Below are 18,313 nucleotides of genomic sequence, written 5' to 3'. Positions count from 1 at the left end.
GCACTTAGGGCAGAAAAATGAAATGCACAGATATAGGATGGGTGACACCTGGCTGAACGAGACTACATGTGAAAGGGATCTGGGAGTCCAAGTAGACCACAAATTGAACATGAGTCAACAGTGTGATGCAGCAGCTAACAAGGCCAATGCGATTTTAGGCTGCATCAATAGAAGTATAGTGTTTAGATCAAGGGAAGTAATAGTCCCACTCTATTCTGCTTTGGCCAGGTCCCACCTGGAATATTGTGTCCAGTTTTGGGCACCACAATTTAAAAAGGATGTTGAGAAACTGGAGCGTATCCAAAGGAGGGCGACTAAAATGGTGAAGAGTCTGGAAACCATGCCCTATGACGAACGACTGAGGGAGCTAGGTATGGTTAGCCTGGAGAAGAGAAGGTTAAGAGGTGATATGATAGCCCTGTTTAAATATTTGAAAGGATGTCATATTGAGGAGGGAGCTAGCTTGTTTTCTGCTGCTCCAGAGACTAGGATCCGGGGCAATGGATGCAAGCTACAGGAAAAGAGATCTCACTTCAACATTAGGAGAAACTTCCTGACAGTAAGGGCTGTTTGACAGTGGAACAAATTCCTTCGGACTGTAGTGGAGTCTCCTTCCTTAGAGGTCTTTAAACAGAGGCTGGATGGTCATCTGTTGGGGATGCTTTGATTTAGATTTCCTGCATGGCAGGAGGTTGGACTGGATGGCCCTTGTGGTTTCTTCCAACTCTATGATTCTATGATTCTGTATGGTTAAAGCATTAAAAACAAGTATCAGTTTAATAGGAGAGTGACCATTGTATATACTTCAGTTTTTCTTAAAATTTCTGTTCCCATTGACAGTCTCCCCTTCCACCATTTCAGTATTTCTGGAAATTTTTTATCTATTATCAGGGAAGGATGTTTTTTTAATCTTTTCTGTCAGCTTTTCATGTAGAAGAACATTTAAAAGTGGTATTGCCCATACTCATTCTAAGGGTGTATAATATCTTCTTCTATCTTACCGTTTCCTCATTTTGCTGTCTGTGAAGATGATGTATTTCTGTCATTCTGGAAGTTATTGTGGAGTTTTGAAATCAAAGGGATATTGAAATCTCTCTCCACTGTCTTTTTCTTTCCTCTCCTGTATTTCTGTTGCTATTAGAAGACTTCTTTGGGAATAAAGAAGTTCAGAAATGGATTTCAGTTGCAAGTTGCATGCACAGTTTCACTAAAACTGGTGTGAGACCATTTCAAGGGAAGCTTAAATCATGTTGAGTGAGGACTAGAAGGGTTCACTAGATGGTGCATGATGAAGTGAGGAGAAAAGAGATCCCAGTGGCATCAGAATTAGGCTTTAATCGGTTTCTGTCAGTATTAAATTAGTACAACAGTGATGGAAAACATGTGTTCCTTCAGATATTGTTGAACTTCAGTTTTCTTAGCTGCAGCCAGCCTGCCGACGGTGAAGGGCATTGTGAGTAGATGACAACAGCTGGTTTTTTTATTTGTGCTGTACAAAAGGGAGAAAATGAAAAGGACAAGAGAAAACAAGAAAAAGAGCAGTTTTTTCCCCAAGATTATGACCTGATCCACAACTTTGGCGCAGCTTCTGCACTATTAGTACACATGCATCTTTGAAACAGCATACCTCCAAAGTGACCCGAAGCAGCTTTATTTTGGCCTGTCTGTATGGGGCCTATGTTTCTTAAGAAATAAAGTTTACTATGCACAAGTATGGTTAAGTGTTGTGCACGTGTTACCTAGGCTGCATCTGCACTGCAGAAATAATCTAGTTTGTCACCACTTTAACTGCCCTGGCTCAATGCTATGAAATTCTAGGATTTATAGACACATAGCCTTCTCTCTCAGAGAGTTCTGCTGCCATAATAAACTACAGTTCCCAGAATTCTGTAGCCCTGAACCATGGAACTTCAGGTATCAAACTATATTATTTCTGCAGTGTGGATGCAGCCCTAATAAGTTGTCTGATGGAGGGATTTGCGTCCCTAGATAGTTGTAACCTTCACTTACCATCTGCAACATGGGTTATATAAACAAATTGTTACATTGCAGGCTTTTATCCATAATTAGAAATATATAATTTATTAATATGTAATAATCAAATGAATATAACAGGCTAAAAAAAATCTCCCTCATGACCCAATCGTGATTTAAAATGTCATTTTTTGACTGTCACACATAATTTTGAAAATGTTGTATACATCATGGATTGACTCTGTCAAGTGTTTCTGCATTTTGCAGATGCTGTGAAGCCACCTGGCAGTTCTCTGCCAGTTACAACTGAATTACCCTTAGCTGTCAACACTTCCCTGCCATCTGTACAACCTGAACCATCCCTACCACCTCCATATCAGCTAATTAACATACCACCAGTAGAATCTGCCTCAAGTCAAGAAGATCCACAAGACTACCTGTTACTGGTCAACTGTCAGAGCAAGAAGCCAGGACCATCAAGGTAAATGTTAACTTTTTCTTCCATGAAAGTGGTAGTCAGAGGTTAGAAAAGTTACTTCCAGTGAGACTGACATTCCTAGGACCCCATAACTAGCATAGCCAGTGGATTCTGGGAATTGCAGACCTTTAGTAATAGTGCCAACAAGGGCTGTTGTGGCAGGAAGATTTCTGTTTGGCTGTTATTTGTTATAGTGACCTTCAGGGGATTTGGGGGGTCGGGGGGGGGTGTCTCGTTCTTTCCTCCCCTATAGTGGTTTTTTAAGTGCATAAATCCTGGACCATTTGGCATCAAACTTTTGAAAGTTGTAATGCTGGATTACCATGTTATTGTTTTCCTTAGACTTTTATGATTTGTAAAAAGAACTGCAGCCTGACAGATGATTATTTATTACTTGTTTATATAAAAATATATACTTCACTTTTATCTTCTCCAAAGAAGTGGTTCAAATGAAGTGTAGGAACAGACACAACAATAAAGAGGATGATGGCAATACTACTAATACTACTAATAAGAAATTATTATAGTAAATGCAGTATCAAGAGCAAAATGACAGAACAGAAAGGGGGGGAAATCCAGACAAAAAGTCAAAACAAACAGTGAATTAATCTAAACAACAGTGGATTCAGAAGCTTTTTCTAAAATAATGCATAATTTTCAAGTGCTAGTGAAATACAAATAAACTGAAGCTAACCTCGTAGGATGTGAATCTCTATCTGCAGGGTGTTGATCAAATCTTTTGAAAATTACTTTTTTGGGCTCCAACTTCCATAATAACCCAGCCAGTGTAGCCATATAAGATGAGGCATTTTGGGAGTTGCAGCTCTCCAAAAGTAACATTTCCATACTCTGGTGCTATCACAAAGAAATCCCTTTTCTGTGTTGCTATCAATGATGCCATAGAAACCAATAAAACAGCCAAGAAAGCTGCAGCAATTTATTTTAAAGGATAGGCAGGCTCATATGGAAGGAGACAGTCCTTCAGATATCTTAGGGAGAAATGAGATAAGGATTTCTTTTGTTTTGTTTTGTTTTAGAGTTACCTACGGCTTACAGGTAACACAGTTCACTTCTTTCTGCATTTTTCTGGTGTTGCAACCCAAGAGGGTTGCAACGATTTCCCACTATTGGCAATATGCATGGTTTAGTAACTCCTCCCAGTAAATAGGCCCTGCTTTCTCCTCACCCTAATTGCCACCTTCTTGCTCAATGCAAGACCTCCCTTTGTCATCTCCCTGCCCTTGCTTAACGAGAGGTGAAGGTGTTCTTGGGAGAAAGAAAGGGCAAGTTACTAATCGTGAGGGAGGTGAATACTGGGTGTAAACTTGGCCAAACGCCATGATGTAATAAGCATTATTGTCATGGTGACCACTGCTTTTGCTTTTACAGTGGACCCTTGGAATCTACTGTGGTTTGATTCCAATACCCTTTGTGGATACCAAAAACCATAGATATTGAAGTCTCATTAAATACAGTGGATAGTAAAATAGTGTCCGTTATATAAAATGGCAAAATCAAGGTTTGCTTTTTGGAATAAACACACACACACACTATATATATATATATATATATATATATATATATATATATATATATATTCAAGCTGTGGATGCTTGAATCCGTGGGTAAAGAAACTGTGGATATGGAGGGGCCAATTACTTCACCAGATCACAGGTCCACAGCTTCATTGAGCATCTGATCAAAAAACTCTTGTGGAGAGAGTTGGGTAAGGGCAGCCTATTGACTTTTTGTGCTGCCACTATCATGTAATGCTGTTTTTCACTTAAATATTTTGGAGCAGTTATAGTGCTATCAGGCAATTATATTGGTCAGTCATTTTGTACCATATAATTTCAACATTTGATTCACAATTTTCTGGCTGTGTCACTTGTCGGCAAATGAATTTGGTTCAAAAAACCCATTTTTTTCCTGTTCCTTAAAATAACAGCCAGTCCTGTGAACTAGCAGCAGTATAGCTCAAGTACTAAAGGAGTCACAAGATCCCATTTTTCACTGTTCAGATTTTGGTGGAATTCTAATGTATTCTTTACAATTGCACTTAACTCAATGTGAATTGTGGTTGATGTTTTTCACTGATAAGTCAGTATCTCATATAGGATCAAACTATATAGCTATCTTAGTTCACTGTTTTAATAATATGTTAAAGTCTACATCCTAAATCCAATTGTTAGTCTCAAATAGAATAGATCCATTTAATCAGTAGGATTTACATAACACTTACTATTCAGTGATTGATTCAGTGGGTCTTCTGTAGTTGAGACTAAGAATTGGATTTAACCCAGTGAGATTTTTAATGCAGCTGAAGGAGGGCTTTCCCCTCCTCAAAAAGCCTTCAGAGTTCCTGAAAGATAATTTGCATTTCTGATATCTCTCAATTGTTATCATGTCCTGTAAACCAGCTGTTACATTTTCTCAGAAGAAGGAGAGGAGTATTTACTGCTGGAGGATTTTGAAAGTAAAAAAGTTCCATTGCAGTGAGTGTAATGACAATTGTTTGGCATCTGCATATAGAATTTAACCAAGAAGTTGTAATTTGCTTGAATCAATTTGGGTTTCTTTGTGTGCACATATATTTTGCATGTTTTGCTGTGGATTATAATAGCTATTGCAAATATTTCCTACTTGAAGATGTTGTGGCTTCAAGTGTGGACCTGTTTGTTGTTTGTATCAGTTGTCTGTAATTTAAAAGGGTTTGGGAACTTTTTTTCTAACTCAAGCGTGGACATGTTGGTGGACTCCATATTGTTGGACTGTACCATCTCTGAGCCCTATTCAGTACAGAAAGTAGTGGGGAATTCTGGCAGTAGCATTATAACATCAGGAGGGCTGCATTTATCCCATTCTGATACAGTGACACCTTAGTAACTGCTGGGGTTTGGTTCCAGGAACCCCCAAGGATACCAGAATCCATGGACGTTCAAGTCCTATTATATACAAAGGGATGATAAAATGCTGTCCCTTATATAAAATGGCAAAACCAAGATTTACATGTTGGATTTTTTTTAAATTATTTTCAAGCCATGGATTTTTGAATCCAGGGATATGGAGAGCTGACTGTATAAATGAAAGGAGTCAGGGCCTCCCCTATATTCTTCCTATTATGCTGTTTTTCCTCCTCCCAAAGAAAACACACCAGTTGTAAAGACCTCTCCCAACATCAAGTTACCCATTTTATTCATTCATGTTAAAAGAACAGCATTTCACATTGCGACTACCTTTTAATATTGACACTGAAATTCTTGTTCAAGTACATTATTTCAAAATAGAGCAAAAACACAATGTGTTATTTCTGCTGTGTTTGGTAAAAACAACAACAACAGCAAAGCAGTCTTCTTTTTAAAAAATGAGACAAAACAAGCACATTCCAAATTCTCACCAATAACTTAACCGATTTCCATATTATGACTGTTAACCAGCATTGCAAATGTTGGTTCAGGAAGTGGGCCACATAAGCTATCTTCTTTTTGACTGCTTTTGATTATCTAGTTCATCTGTTCGTGTAGGGCCCTCCCAACCTAAAATCTACAAGACAGAATGCAGGGCGTGCTGTTGACTTCATTCTCAGCGAGGCAGCTTAAAAAAGGTCTTCCAAAATGCTGAACCACATCTCAGTAGTAGATTAGGCCCTTGGACAGATCCTTCAGAATCTGGTCAAAAGCCTGAAGGGAATTAACCATCCCACTCATGTTCATTGGAGCCATCCACCTTCCATGATAGAATGGGAGCTGAGATCTCAGTAGTACCATGTGGAGAAGCAGTTCATCATTAAAGTAGCTACACTTTAGATTACAGAAAGAAAAAGAGACTGCCTCTCCTGTCCCCACCCCACATGTAGCTTCTTTAATATTACACAGGAAGAAGCTTGTCCGGTGCCAGTAGAAGAGTCCATTTCATGTGACAGCTGCATGACATTTTTGCATACTGTTTTGATTCACTGATTAGGGCTTCTTATTTCACAAGCAACGTGTTTCTATAATAACCTGCATATCACAATAATTTTGTTTTGTTTAATCTTGCATTTAGGTCACAGGCTGATGCAGCAAAAACGGCCACTTCTGAAACAGACTGCAATGATAATGTACCTTCCCATAAAACATCTGTGCAATCATTGAACAAGCATACAGTGAATGGATTTTTTCAACAGTCAAGTGTGTATGACTCTCCCCCATCAAGGGCTGCCTCAGTGTCAGTAGATGGTAGCCTTTATAATCTGCCAAGGAGTTATTCGCAGGATGTTTTACCAAAAGCATCTCCTTCAGCAACTGACACAGATGGAGAGCAACATGTTTTCAGTGCCCCATCTAATACATCTTCTCTTGATGCACAAATGAGGCATTTCTCCATTAGTTATGACATTCCTCCCACACCTGGAAGTACTTACCAGATTCCACGAACTTTTCCAGAAGGATCATTGGCTCAGACTTCAAAACTTGAGACAATTCCAGATGTTCCTCCACCTCGGCCACCAAAACCTCATTATTCTTCAGACCGCTCCCCTGTGGAAGCATGTAGTATCTCCCGTACTTCCTCAGACACCGATAGCAGCTACTGCATCCCTACAGGGAACATGCCCCCTTCACGCAGCAACACTATTTCCACCATGGATTTCAATGTATTCCGCAGAGGTTGGTGTTGTCTCATCTTAGTTACATTTCAACACAGACTCTACTGATGCTTCACTAAAATACTCCCAAGCTTCAGTCTATCAAAACTAGTAAGGGACAACACTGCTGTGAGGCAGAGTGAAGCATCTTCATCAGGCATCAGATGCTGGAGTGCAGGGAGCAGTGATCAGATATATGTTGTTTTGGGAGATGTCCTGGCCCCCCTAAATGAGCTTGTAGACTAGCTTGTAGCGGTGGGTATTGCTCTATCACTGTTGCTAGTCTGGTTTGGTTTCAGTATATGGAATTTGGCAAGTGCGGAACCTGGCATACTGTACACCTCTCTGAAGCAAAATAACTTGGGCTAGTGCTGAGGAGAGAGTCATGGGTCTCGGGAGCAAATTGTGTGGGATACTGCAGCTGTGTAACATGGAAACCCTCTGGCCCCATTTACACCTTAAAATTTCCTGGATGGGATATGGGAAATATTTACATTGGAAAAGTAAATAGGAAGTCAGAAAAGGAGTGCATGATTCGTCTATTTCTAGTTGCTTTTTCTCTGAAACTCCATCACTGAAACTAAGTCTGCTTCTCTAAGGTCCAAAACACACTGCAGGAATAATCCAGTTTGAGACCACTTTAAATGCCCTGGCTCAGTGCTAGGGAATCCTGAGAATTCTAGTTTATTGTAGCACCAGAGTTCTCTGACAGAGAAGGCTAAATGTCTCACAAAACTATAGTTCCCAGAATTCCCTAGCACTGAGCTAGAGCCGTTAAAGTGGTGTAAAACTGGATTATTTCTGCAGTGTGTTTTGGACCTAAGTCTTTGAGATATGTGTTTATTTGAAAAATGGGAGCTTATTCTCAGGGATAAAAGTAACTGGGAGCATGGAAGTTTGGGGAAATACCATTTATAGGGTTTAGCACCCTTCTGTACCATTTTGAGGGTGCCTAATAAAGGTGATGAACTTTCAAATCTGGGCTCTCCATTCCAGCTCTTGGGAAAAGTTAATTTTCTTATTGCAACTTCCAGAATCTCAGAAAATTTTTCAAACCTCTGACCCTTTCTGGTAGTTGATAGTCAAGTGATTTTATAAGCCCCTCCTGCTTTTTTTGCCCACCCTAGATTACTTAATCCAAATAATAAGAAATAAAGCTGATTTTAAGCCTTTATAGTTCAGGAGGGTAGTTTGTTTATTGGATTGCTTATTCCATCTTCTTCCCAAAAATAGGACTCAGAGAGGCTCATATTACTATTCAATAGAATGTATAATTAAACTAAAGGCATATTACAAAACACATCATTGAGGGAATGGTAGCACCTAGCTGGTAATTAGTACTTTGTTTTGCAGCCAGTAAGCTGCCAAAAGTCTTCTTGAATTTTTAAGTCTGTGCTTACTGCCAGAAAAGGGAGCCAGCCTAACCTTCCTTGATAAGTTATTTTAGGTGGGCCAGTGTTTAATCTTCACTGTCAGACTGTGAAGACTCTTAGTGCATGGTGGAAATTTGGGTGATACGAAGTTGGAATCTCTTAATGGAACAGTCTTTGGGCAAGGAATTCTGTGTAGTATTCTTACAGATACAGTTAATGCACCATTAATTACTAAGAAATTCAAGATTTACACATTCCAGTAGGTCCTTAAAAATAAAAGGGGTTAGTTTGGTTTTTTTAAAACAATATATTTTTAAAGAACTCTGAGCTGCAGTTGCCTTGCTCAAATAGATTTTTTAAAATAAAAAAACCAGTGACATCCATGGATGTTTCCTTGATTGGGTAGAGTAACTTATACAAGTCTGAAAAATTTGTTTCTTGAAGCCTGTTTTACAGCTTTTTAAGTAGAGCTTGGAGTGTCCACCTATCAGAGAGACATCATTAGTGCATTTCCTAAATTGGCCAAAGGTTAGATTAGATACCTTTCATTTGTCACAGTTAAAATAGAAAATATATCACCCATCTGGCTAACAGTATATAATTGTATGTTCTTTTGTCATGGTTGCTTTCTCTTCCCCTCATTTTTTGTTTGTTTTTGTTTTTGTTTTAGATATTGGTTCTCAAGATTGCTATTTTGTTCCACGAACATTTGCGAATGACAGATCAAGTTCACTAGAAGGCTTCCATAACCACTTTGTAAGTTTGATTTAGGTTGTCAACTGTCATCATAGTGGCAGGAGAGGGGCACTTCCCTTCATATATATTTGTTGTTAATGGAAAACGATAAAGTATATTTCCTGTGAAGCAGGAATGCTCTGCTCTAATACAGCCTTTCTTAACCTGGTGTCCTGCAGACAGCCCCCATCATTTCCAGCCATCATGGCAACTGTCTGTACAATAGTCCAACCCATGCATGTGACATGAGATTGAGGGAGGCAGCTGTGGTATGACCATGGCACAGTTCATTGCTTTTTATAAAGGGGTATCTTACTGACAAAGAGGAGTGTAGGGGATTGAAAAACAAAACAATCAGGAATGAGTGTGACTTTCAAGACATAGGAGGGGGTCAAGTGGCCATCACATCACTAGCTAAGCTAAAATGTGTATGATTGGGGTAGTTAGTTACAAAATAGAAATTTACTTTTAGAACTGATCAAAATCACAGTAGAAATAATTTCTGTTGCAGTTTGGGAAGCCTAGTTAGGAAAATGAATTAATTTCTAGCCCTTTTTAAAAATGCTGGGTTTTTTTCATTACTTCTAGAAAAACAAAAGTCTGTTGACTGTAGGAAGTGTTTCAAGTGAAGAACTGGAAGAGAATTATGTCCCCATGAACCCAAACTCTCCCCCACGCCAGCATTCTAGCAGTTTTACTGAACCTATCCAAGAAGTGACGAACTATGTGCCAATGACTCCTGGCACTTTTGACTTTTCGTTGTTTGGAATGCAAGTCCCTCCACCAGCGCACATGGGTTTTAGGTCCAGTCCGAAGACCCCTCCTAGAAGGCCAGTCCCTGTTGCCGAATGTGAACCACCACCTGTGGATAGGAACCTCAAGCCAGACAGAAAAGGTGAGGAGAGTGTGGTCACTGCTCTGAGTGTTTATGAGATCTTTAATACTTGTTCTCCCCTTCATAGAATAAAATCTGGTGAAGAATTTGTGAAACAATATGAACAGTTTACAAGTTATCTTATAAAACATATGCACTATATATATTTGACAATATACAGACAATATTCTTCTACAGAACCCTTGCTGTAGAGACATTTCTAAGCTACTTATATTTTCAGACTAGGGATGAGTGAAGATTTGTATGTGTTCATTTTTAAAATCAGAATTTACTCAAATTCACAAAATTTAGAGGTGGAAGAAAGCAAAACTAATAGATTTGCCTACCCAGAATTGGAAGAGACCGCAAGAGTTGCCAAAATTCACAGAATTTGAAGGTAGGAGAAAAGTGAACCAAACATCTGCCCATCCCTAATTCAGTGAAGAGTGCTGCACAGGAATCCGTTGGCATTATGAATAGGTGTAAACCTGGGGTGGGGATCTGGGTGCATGCTTAAGATGTCTCCCAACATCTTTCTGTGCTTGCAGCCATTCACTCACAAACCATAAGGTTGTGAGTTCAATACCAGCCAAGGGCTCAGAGTCGACTCAGCCTATCATCCTTCTGAAGTCGCTAAAATAAGTATCCATCTTGTTGGGGGCAATTAGCTTACACATTCTAAACTGCTTAGGGCAGTGATGGCAAACCTTTTACAGACCGAGTGCCCAAATTGCAACAAAGACCCCACTTATTTATTGCAAAGTGCCACGTCCCCCTGGCTGTCCAGTAAGAAATTCTGGCAAACTCTGTGCTAGGGTGACATCATGTGTGCCCACAGCGAGGGCTCTGAGTGCCACCTCTGGTATGCGTGCCATAGGTTTGCCATCACTGGCTTAGGGAGTGCTTAAGTGCACTGATAAGCGGTACAGAAATGTACTTGCTATTGCTATTGTTTACTTTAGAAATCTTCATGGTTTAGCATGAAGCTTTGACAGGTGGTTATAGGTGCATTCATCATTGGGAATATAGTTAGGCAGTGTTTCCTAACATTACTCCTTTGTGAGTGTATTTCAGCTATATGAACTTAGAATCTCCTTTCAAATCTTCATTCTAAAATATGTGCACATCTCCAAGGTAGACAAGCACACGGGGATGTTAGTGGTAGAACTTGCCTCTATGTCCTTTTACCCCCCCCCTCCCATTTAGCACTACTTGTGTTTGAGACAAACATATATACAGGGCTCAAATGAATTTACGATAGCCAGACTTTGTACTTTCCATTAGTGATGTTATTTTGGCAGATCCCCTTGGATTAATTGAAAAAATATTTTGTGGTTAAGCAGAAGTTAAATTTTAATTGCCTCCCATTCTCAGTGGTTCAGCTCAAAATAATCCACAGAACATAAGTATGAGCAACCTTTTCAGCAGTTGTCTGGTGGTCTGCACTTTCTATCTAGGTATTTCTATATGGATGCGCCTTTAACAATGTATGTGAGCTAAGAGATATTCACCTTCCTCTCTTAGCTCACAGCTAGTATTTAAGGGAGATAGAGCATCTGTTAATTCTTTAAAATTTTGAAAGGGATTTCATGCAAAAGCCAAGAGCATTGGTCAGGATAATGCTTTGTGAATTACTGAGTTGGGTCCAAACATACACTCAGCAAAGGAATAGAACAGAGTGGCAGTCCCCCCCGTCCCCAACCTCTAGTGCTCTATTCTTCTGGAATTGAACTCCATTGGGTTGGAGATTTCTCTTGATCATAATTGGAGGTGGTGCTGGGATATCTAGAGAGAGGGAAAATCAGAATAAAATGGCCATCATGCCCTCCTCCTCATGCTGTAAATCTCCAATGATTACCTTTGTAAATGGAAGGAGCAGTCCTGTTTGCAAAGGGGTAAGTCTAGTTCCAACCTTGTGTGTATGGAGATAGGTAAGCTTTCCTCCTTTTAGAAAAGACAAAAGATACTTGAGAACATGTCATAAAATGTTATTTCAATGACCTATTTGACACCACTTATATTGAATTATGTTCTTGTAATAATTTTGCTTTTTGTTGCTTTAATCTTTCAAAGCTTGCATGTGTTGGTGATGGTACTTTGAAAGCAGCATTGCTAGCAAATGGGACCTGCTTGGAAAATCTCTGTCCCCTCTCGGCACCACTGGGTAGTGTCCATATAAATCAAAAGAAATGGAATACTCTCAAACTGCCATGTATCGAGGACTTAATTCTATTGGTAATTCCAATTAGATTAGACTCCTTGAATCAATTGAAACTTGGTAAATCAATACAGTACAACACTTGAAGCCCTTTCATACAAGACAGTTATAACAGTATGGTTCCATTTTAATTGCAATGGGTTTATCCTTTGGAATCCTGGAGATTGTAATTTAGTTAGGTATTAGAAATTTCTGCCTGAGAATTCTAAGTCTTCCTCCCTAAACTGCATATCCCAGGGTTCCATATGGAACAATGGCAGATAAAGGGGAACCATAGGGCTATAACTGTATAATGTAAAAGGGCTCTTAATAGTTCCAATGATTCAGTACACCTACTCTAATTGACTGAAATTAGGCTTCTGTTAGTTTTCTTTATGGTTGAAGGGTGGGGGATAAGGTCGAGGATTGTGCTTATATGAATATGTTATGAGAAGAGAGCCAGGTTGGTATAATGGTTTGAGGGTTGGACTATAACTCTGGAGATCAGGGTTCGATTCTTTGCTCAGCCATGGAAACCCACTGGATGACCTTGGGCAAGTCATATACATACTCAGCCCCAGAAAACCCAGGGTCACCATAAGTCAGAAATTACTTGAAGGCACACAACTACAACATGGTATGAGACAGATAATTCTTTGAAATGTAGGGTTTTTATTGCTGAAAACCAATGCCATATAGAGTAATTGTTATTGCCATCTTTAGTAGAAGAATGTTGATAGGATGCCATTGTGAATAATGCTAATATGAAAACCAATAATGCAGAGACTTAATTAATGGGAAAATGACATTATGAAGCTATGTCCAGAAACTAAAACATACTGCAAATTGGAATGGTTTTTCATGATGGTCCTGAGTTGTCATGACAAGTTGTTAAATGTTACTGCTTTATACTCTTGTGAGGAAAAAATACCTAGTTTGTGTCAATTGGAGGAGATTCTATCCAGACCTTGGAGAAGTTACTTTTTTGGACCATAGTTCCCAAATTCTGAATGCACTTTTCCCAGCTCTGCTCTCATATGACATAATGTGTTGTGTACCCCACTTTATCTGTAGCACAAGTGAAAAAAAATATTTTGAAAGTTAAAGAAATTTTATCTTGTGCATTTATTCTTGAATTGTGTCTTAAGCACTGACTATACAAGAATGTGACAGTTTTTGGAGTTGTTCTCAAAGTAATACTATGGCTTTTAACAGACAGTGGTACTTCTTAGTGTCACTGAATCTTTATCAAGCAAATTTACTTTTACCCCACCATCACAACTATGAAAAATGCTAAGAAGATATAATACAGAATATATAGGTTCTTGATGTCCTACTGGCTGTGCTGGCTAGCATTTTTAGGAAGTTGCAGTCCAAAAAAAGTTCCCCATTTCTGACTGTGTCTCATTCTGCATGGTTCAGAAGATCCAGTAACTTTCTGGAATTGAGTAAGAGTTGAATCACAAATAGCTAGAGTGGAGAGGGGAGAATAGGAAGCATCCAACTCCTACAACAGCTCTTGGAGTCCTAAGCCAACATAGCAAATGGTCTTTCTTCAGCATTATTCATGGCGATGTTGGTTGGGAGATTCTGGGAGTTGTAACACCTAATTTTTGTGAGCCTGGAAGTGAGGAACCTTTTGTGAGCCTGGAAGTGAGGAAGATTGTCTACAATCAAGCAGAAGTATCCTTCCTTGAATTTCCTTCACTTTTCTAAAGATCAGAACCTATGCCTTTTATGTCAGTAGGAAAAACTACAGAATAGTGTGGGTGGCTGAAGAAGGCCAAGGGGACATGAGGGAAATTTTGCCACATTTTTAGGCCCCTCTGGGCCATTTTAGGTACAAGAGAGGCCTTTTATAAGAAAAAGAAGTGAGAACGAGTCACTTCCTGTTTATATCCTATTTTAAAAAAACAAACAAAAAACCCCTAAAAAATAAAAATAAAAACCCAAGGCGTCCTTGGCCTAAATTGGCTGGGGTGGTGCAATTTTATATCCTGCCTTTCTCAACATGGGACCCAAGGCAGCTTAAAGTATTGGGCTTTTGGTGAGGCACTAGAGTTCTCTGGCATGAAATTCTAAAAACGCCTCTCAAAAATGCCAATATTGGCATGCCAGAGGATGCATCCATGGTAATTAAAGTGGAATCATTGCGTAGTGTGAAATGGTCACTTAAGAAGACAAATTGAATGGCAGTTTGTTCTGTATTCCATAATAGCTTGTAGGTGGATGAATGGAATGTACATGGTAAAAATTGCAATGCCTCTTGAGACTGCAATCCTGTACATATTTAACTTGAGAGTAAGTATTCAGCAGGGCTTACTTCGGCATAGCCAAGAATAAGATTGCACTGTAAAGCAAATAATTTGCCTTAGGATTGTATTTAATTGCATTCTTATAGTATTGTCGCAGTGATTGCAGTGCTCAACAATGTTTTATTATATGCTCGTACTTAGGTTGGTGTGCTGCACTCATTTCTTTATGTTTCCACATGATAGTGATAGACAAAGGATAATTAATTTCTGTTCTTGCAGGTATTCCTTTGTTTTTCACTGGAAACCACAAAATCCAGCAATCAGAGCCAGGTACAAACTAGTGTTCCAGTGAGAGGCAGATAATACACTTCAAATTAATAGGTACCTCTGAAACAGAGCATGGAAAAGACAGTTTTTGAATTACAACTTTCAGAGTCTCTAACCTAGCATTGATAGTGGCTATGCTTACTTGGGGATTCTGGGTGTTATAGTCCAAAAAGGTAGCATTTCTAAAATGTGCTCTCTATACCATCCAGCCCAGTATCACACTGGGTTTCCAAATCTTTTTGTAAGCTGTGGAGCACCTTTTAAAATCTATTTTGATTAAAATATTGAGTGTAAAGAATACTTCTTAATCTACTGTCAGTCACCTACAGAATTAAGAGTAAATCCAGGTCTGCCTTCTTCCTGCTCTTATAATAGATCATTAATCTCAATAAGCAGGTATTACTGATAAAATGTGAAGTCCAATTAACTTGAAGGCACCATTTCCTTATTGTCCTTAGAAGCTAAGCAGGTTCAGGACTGCTCAGTACTTGGATGGAAACCATCAAGGAATACCAGGTACTGTGGCATATAGTTAGAGAGAGGCAGAGGCAGACCACCTCTGAGTATTCCTTGCCTAAGAAAACCCTATGAAATTAATGGGGCTGTCATAAGTTGACAGGTGGCTTGAAGGTGAGCACACACACACACACACACACTGATAGAATAAGCTGATACACTGCAAATTCAACACCTTAATTATGTATTTGAAATAGGTTTAGTTTTTAGCACATTAATGTTAGTTGTTTCTGGGATCAGCAGTAGGAGAGGCAGGTTTTGTTGCATTGGTGTACTAGAATTTCATCATTTCATTAATATATGCTGCAAAGCTTCATTTCGTTCATGACACTGCCTTTCCTTGTACATTATATGTATGTCTGACCACACACAGCTCTACATATCATTGTCATGTTTTTTTCCTCCATGGAAGTGTACTTCATAAAGTGGTTCTAAGGACAACATGTTAAGAAATAGCAAGATGAGGTCTTGCTGGCTGCTGTGGAAGGGAGCAACTTCTTCTACATTTTGGGATTAATTTGGCTGATTAGGATCTTTTTGGATGTATTCATTCATTTAGATGCAGTCATCTAAATGGTACACATCTAATATATTTTGGTCTAAGCCCAGTTGCTAGTCCCAACTACAGTAGATCTTTTTTTATCAATTGCTGAATGATATATTAATCCATTGATTCATTGGGTTTACTCAAGTTGGAACTAGCAATCGGATTTAGAAAGAGGAGTTCCTTGAGTCTAATGGATGTAAGTGTGTTGATGTCTCCAACTTTGTGCCTTAAATTTTCATGGTACATGTCATCCCTGTCATTGTATTTTGCTTGATCCAGTTTGGGAATCATTGCAGTATTGTACTTATCAGTTCTGTGCTAGACCAGACATTGTTTAAGAAAAAACATCCATTTCTTCATGTCATTCTACCCATTTTAGCTGAGTTGCTTCCTTAAAGCAAGTCTCCTGCATGCCTTCTGGCTTACGCCCAGCATGTGCTTTAGCCACACTGCAAAACTCTTTCCACCAGTTGTTCACTGTTGCTTCTGTATGTACTTTTCTGCAAGGGGCTTGGCAGCTTGTTTATAGGTTTCTAGCTTTCCCACCCAGTGATTATATATATTTTTTCCTATATTAAGATAGACTCTCTCTTTTTTACCAATTAGGTCAGAGCCCTAAAATTTTAAGACCTAAGCCACATGGTTTAGAGCGAACAGATTCACAAACCATAGGTGAATTTACTACAAGAAGAAAGGGTATGTACTTTGTGTAATAAAATCTTCTAAAAGTGAAATTCTTGTACAACTTTGCCATTACTTCTCTTACATTTCAATCCATGGGTCTATTTACTTGTTAGCCACATTATTTTCTGCTCAGAAAAAGGCATACATAGTATTGGGAGGGAGGAATTGCTGGATAAGATATGTATAAACACAATTTTTCTTCTAATAAGCTTAGTATCTGTTGTTACATACTTATTTTTTGTTTTCAAAATAATATATCCACCATGAAATGCTTGATGAGGTAAGTATATAGTCTTGTGATATTGGGATGAAACAAGAGAGAGTGATTATTATAAAGTTATTTTAATAATAGAATAGAATACATCTGCATTGTGCTTGTATATTTTGCCTTGCCAGATAGATGGAGGTTTTAATAATAGCAGAAGCAGTTTGACATGTTACAGTTTCAAACTTGGCAGTTTGCAGTTTCATATACATTTTATCTGTTGATTTTCAGTGGTATTTGGATGTCACAGTTTTAGATTCCTAGTAAATATCTGTTGAAGGGGTTTCATTTGGGCACCATCCCTGTATGGAACCTAATTTGATTTAGGATAATATTATAATTTGAAATGGCCAGAATCTGGAATGTGTAGCAAGTTAGTAAAGGCCAATGTATGCCTTTACGTTATGTAAAATATGTTTTTCTCCCCTTCCTGCTTTGCTAGAAAATAAAAAAATCAGCCAGCAGGTAGAAATAACTTTCAAAGCAGAAATCACAAGGTCTTAAGATTAAGTCCTTCAGTGATGCCTAATGATGGTTGAACATGTACTAAAAATGATGATTGAATTTATAATAATAAGTATTCTGTGATGTCAGGGGGAGGTTAATATGTAAAGCAATATATAGAAACATTCTCCACAGTCCATCACTCTTTCTGGTGAGACAGTTGGATAGTTCTATACTGTGGATAGTTACAGTCAAGTGAGAAATGAATAAATCTCTAAAACAATGTCTGAAAAACCTATATTGTTTTAAAAGAATGTAAAGCCCAGAACAGGGCAGTGTTTAAGGGCATTTTCTTTTACGTTGAAATGTCCCCTCGGACATCTTAGCAGTTTGTAACTGCTGCTACATTTTCAAAAGTAAACTGTACCTCTTCTAGAATCCTAGCTTAGAGTATGTAGCATTATTACTTTTGTCTCCTGTTGGGCTTTAGAAATGTTAAAGTCTTATTATAATAACTCAGGCCCGTTACAAATGGGGCAGAAAGTACGCGCGGAGCGCATACTAGGGTTAGAAAGGGGTGGTGCTTCCGCACCCCCCTAACCCTAGTGCGCGTGCTGCGCGCACAAAATGGCAGCAGCCTTTCCACACGGCTGCCGCCATGAGGACGTCATGACCGCACCGCCTCTATACGGGGCGGCACGGACGTGACGTCCTCGCTCCGCGCCAAGGCGCTTAGTGAGCCCTTAGCGCGGAGCAGGAAGGAGCTCCGTTTCGGAGCTCCTTCCTGGTTTGGTCCGCTGGGCGCAGCCTTCACATGGCTGCGCCCAGCGGACCAAAGGAGAAAGGGGCCAAGTGGCCCCTTTCTCCTCCTCGCCGCCGCCGCAGGGTGTCCTTGGGGCTTGAAGCCCCAAGGACACCCCTTTCCAGGCTGTGGGGAAGGGGTCTTTTGCCGCTTCCCTGCAGCCTGGAAAGCGGCGGATTGGGGCCTCAGCGGCTGTCGCTCTGGACGCTGAGGCCCCG

The 18,313-nt window shown here is 39.3% G+C and overlaps 1 protein-coding gene across 2 annotated transcripts in view; it reads left to right on the top strand.

Annotated features, from left to right (window-relative positions):
• LOC149312944 (GRB2-associated-binding protein 1) overlaps positions 1-18,313 on the top strand; it is a 99,946-nt gene that overhangs the window by 72,342 nt on the left and 9,291 nt on the right. Inside the window, exons 3-7 of one of the 2 annotated variants that reach the window (XM_089525740.1) lie at positions 2,242-2,455; positions 6,497-7,098; positions 9,120-9,205; positions 9,773-10,079; positions 16,507-16,596. In XM_089525740.1, coding sequence (XP_089381866.1) covers positions 2,242-2,455; positions 6,497-7,098; positions 9,120-9,205; positions 9,773-10,079; positions 16,507-16,596 — 1,299 coding nt within the window. The remainder of the gene's footprint in view (positions 1-2,241; positions 2,456-6,496; positions 7,099-9,119; positions 9,206-9,772; positions 10,080-16,506; positions 16,597-18,313) is intronic. The other variant, XM_089525742.1, reaches the window with a different exon arrangement.

Source organism: Sceloporus occidentalis, unplaced genomic scaffold (genome assembly GCF_023333645.1).
Source record: "Sceloporus occidentalis isolate IW3139 unplaced genomic scaffold, rSceOcc1.0.p SCAF_5, whole genome shotgun sequence".
NCBI classification, from domain to species: Eukaryota; Metazoa; Chordata; class Lepidosauria; order Squamata; family Phrynosomatidae; genus Sceloporus; species Sceloporus occidentalis.
The sequence above is the reverse complement of the archived record's forward strand: the minus strand, read 5'-3'. Positions and strand labels throughout refer to the sequence as shown.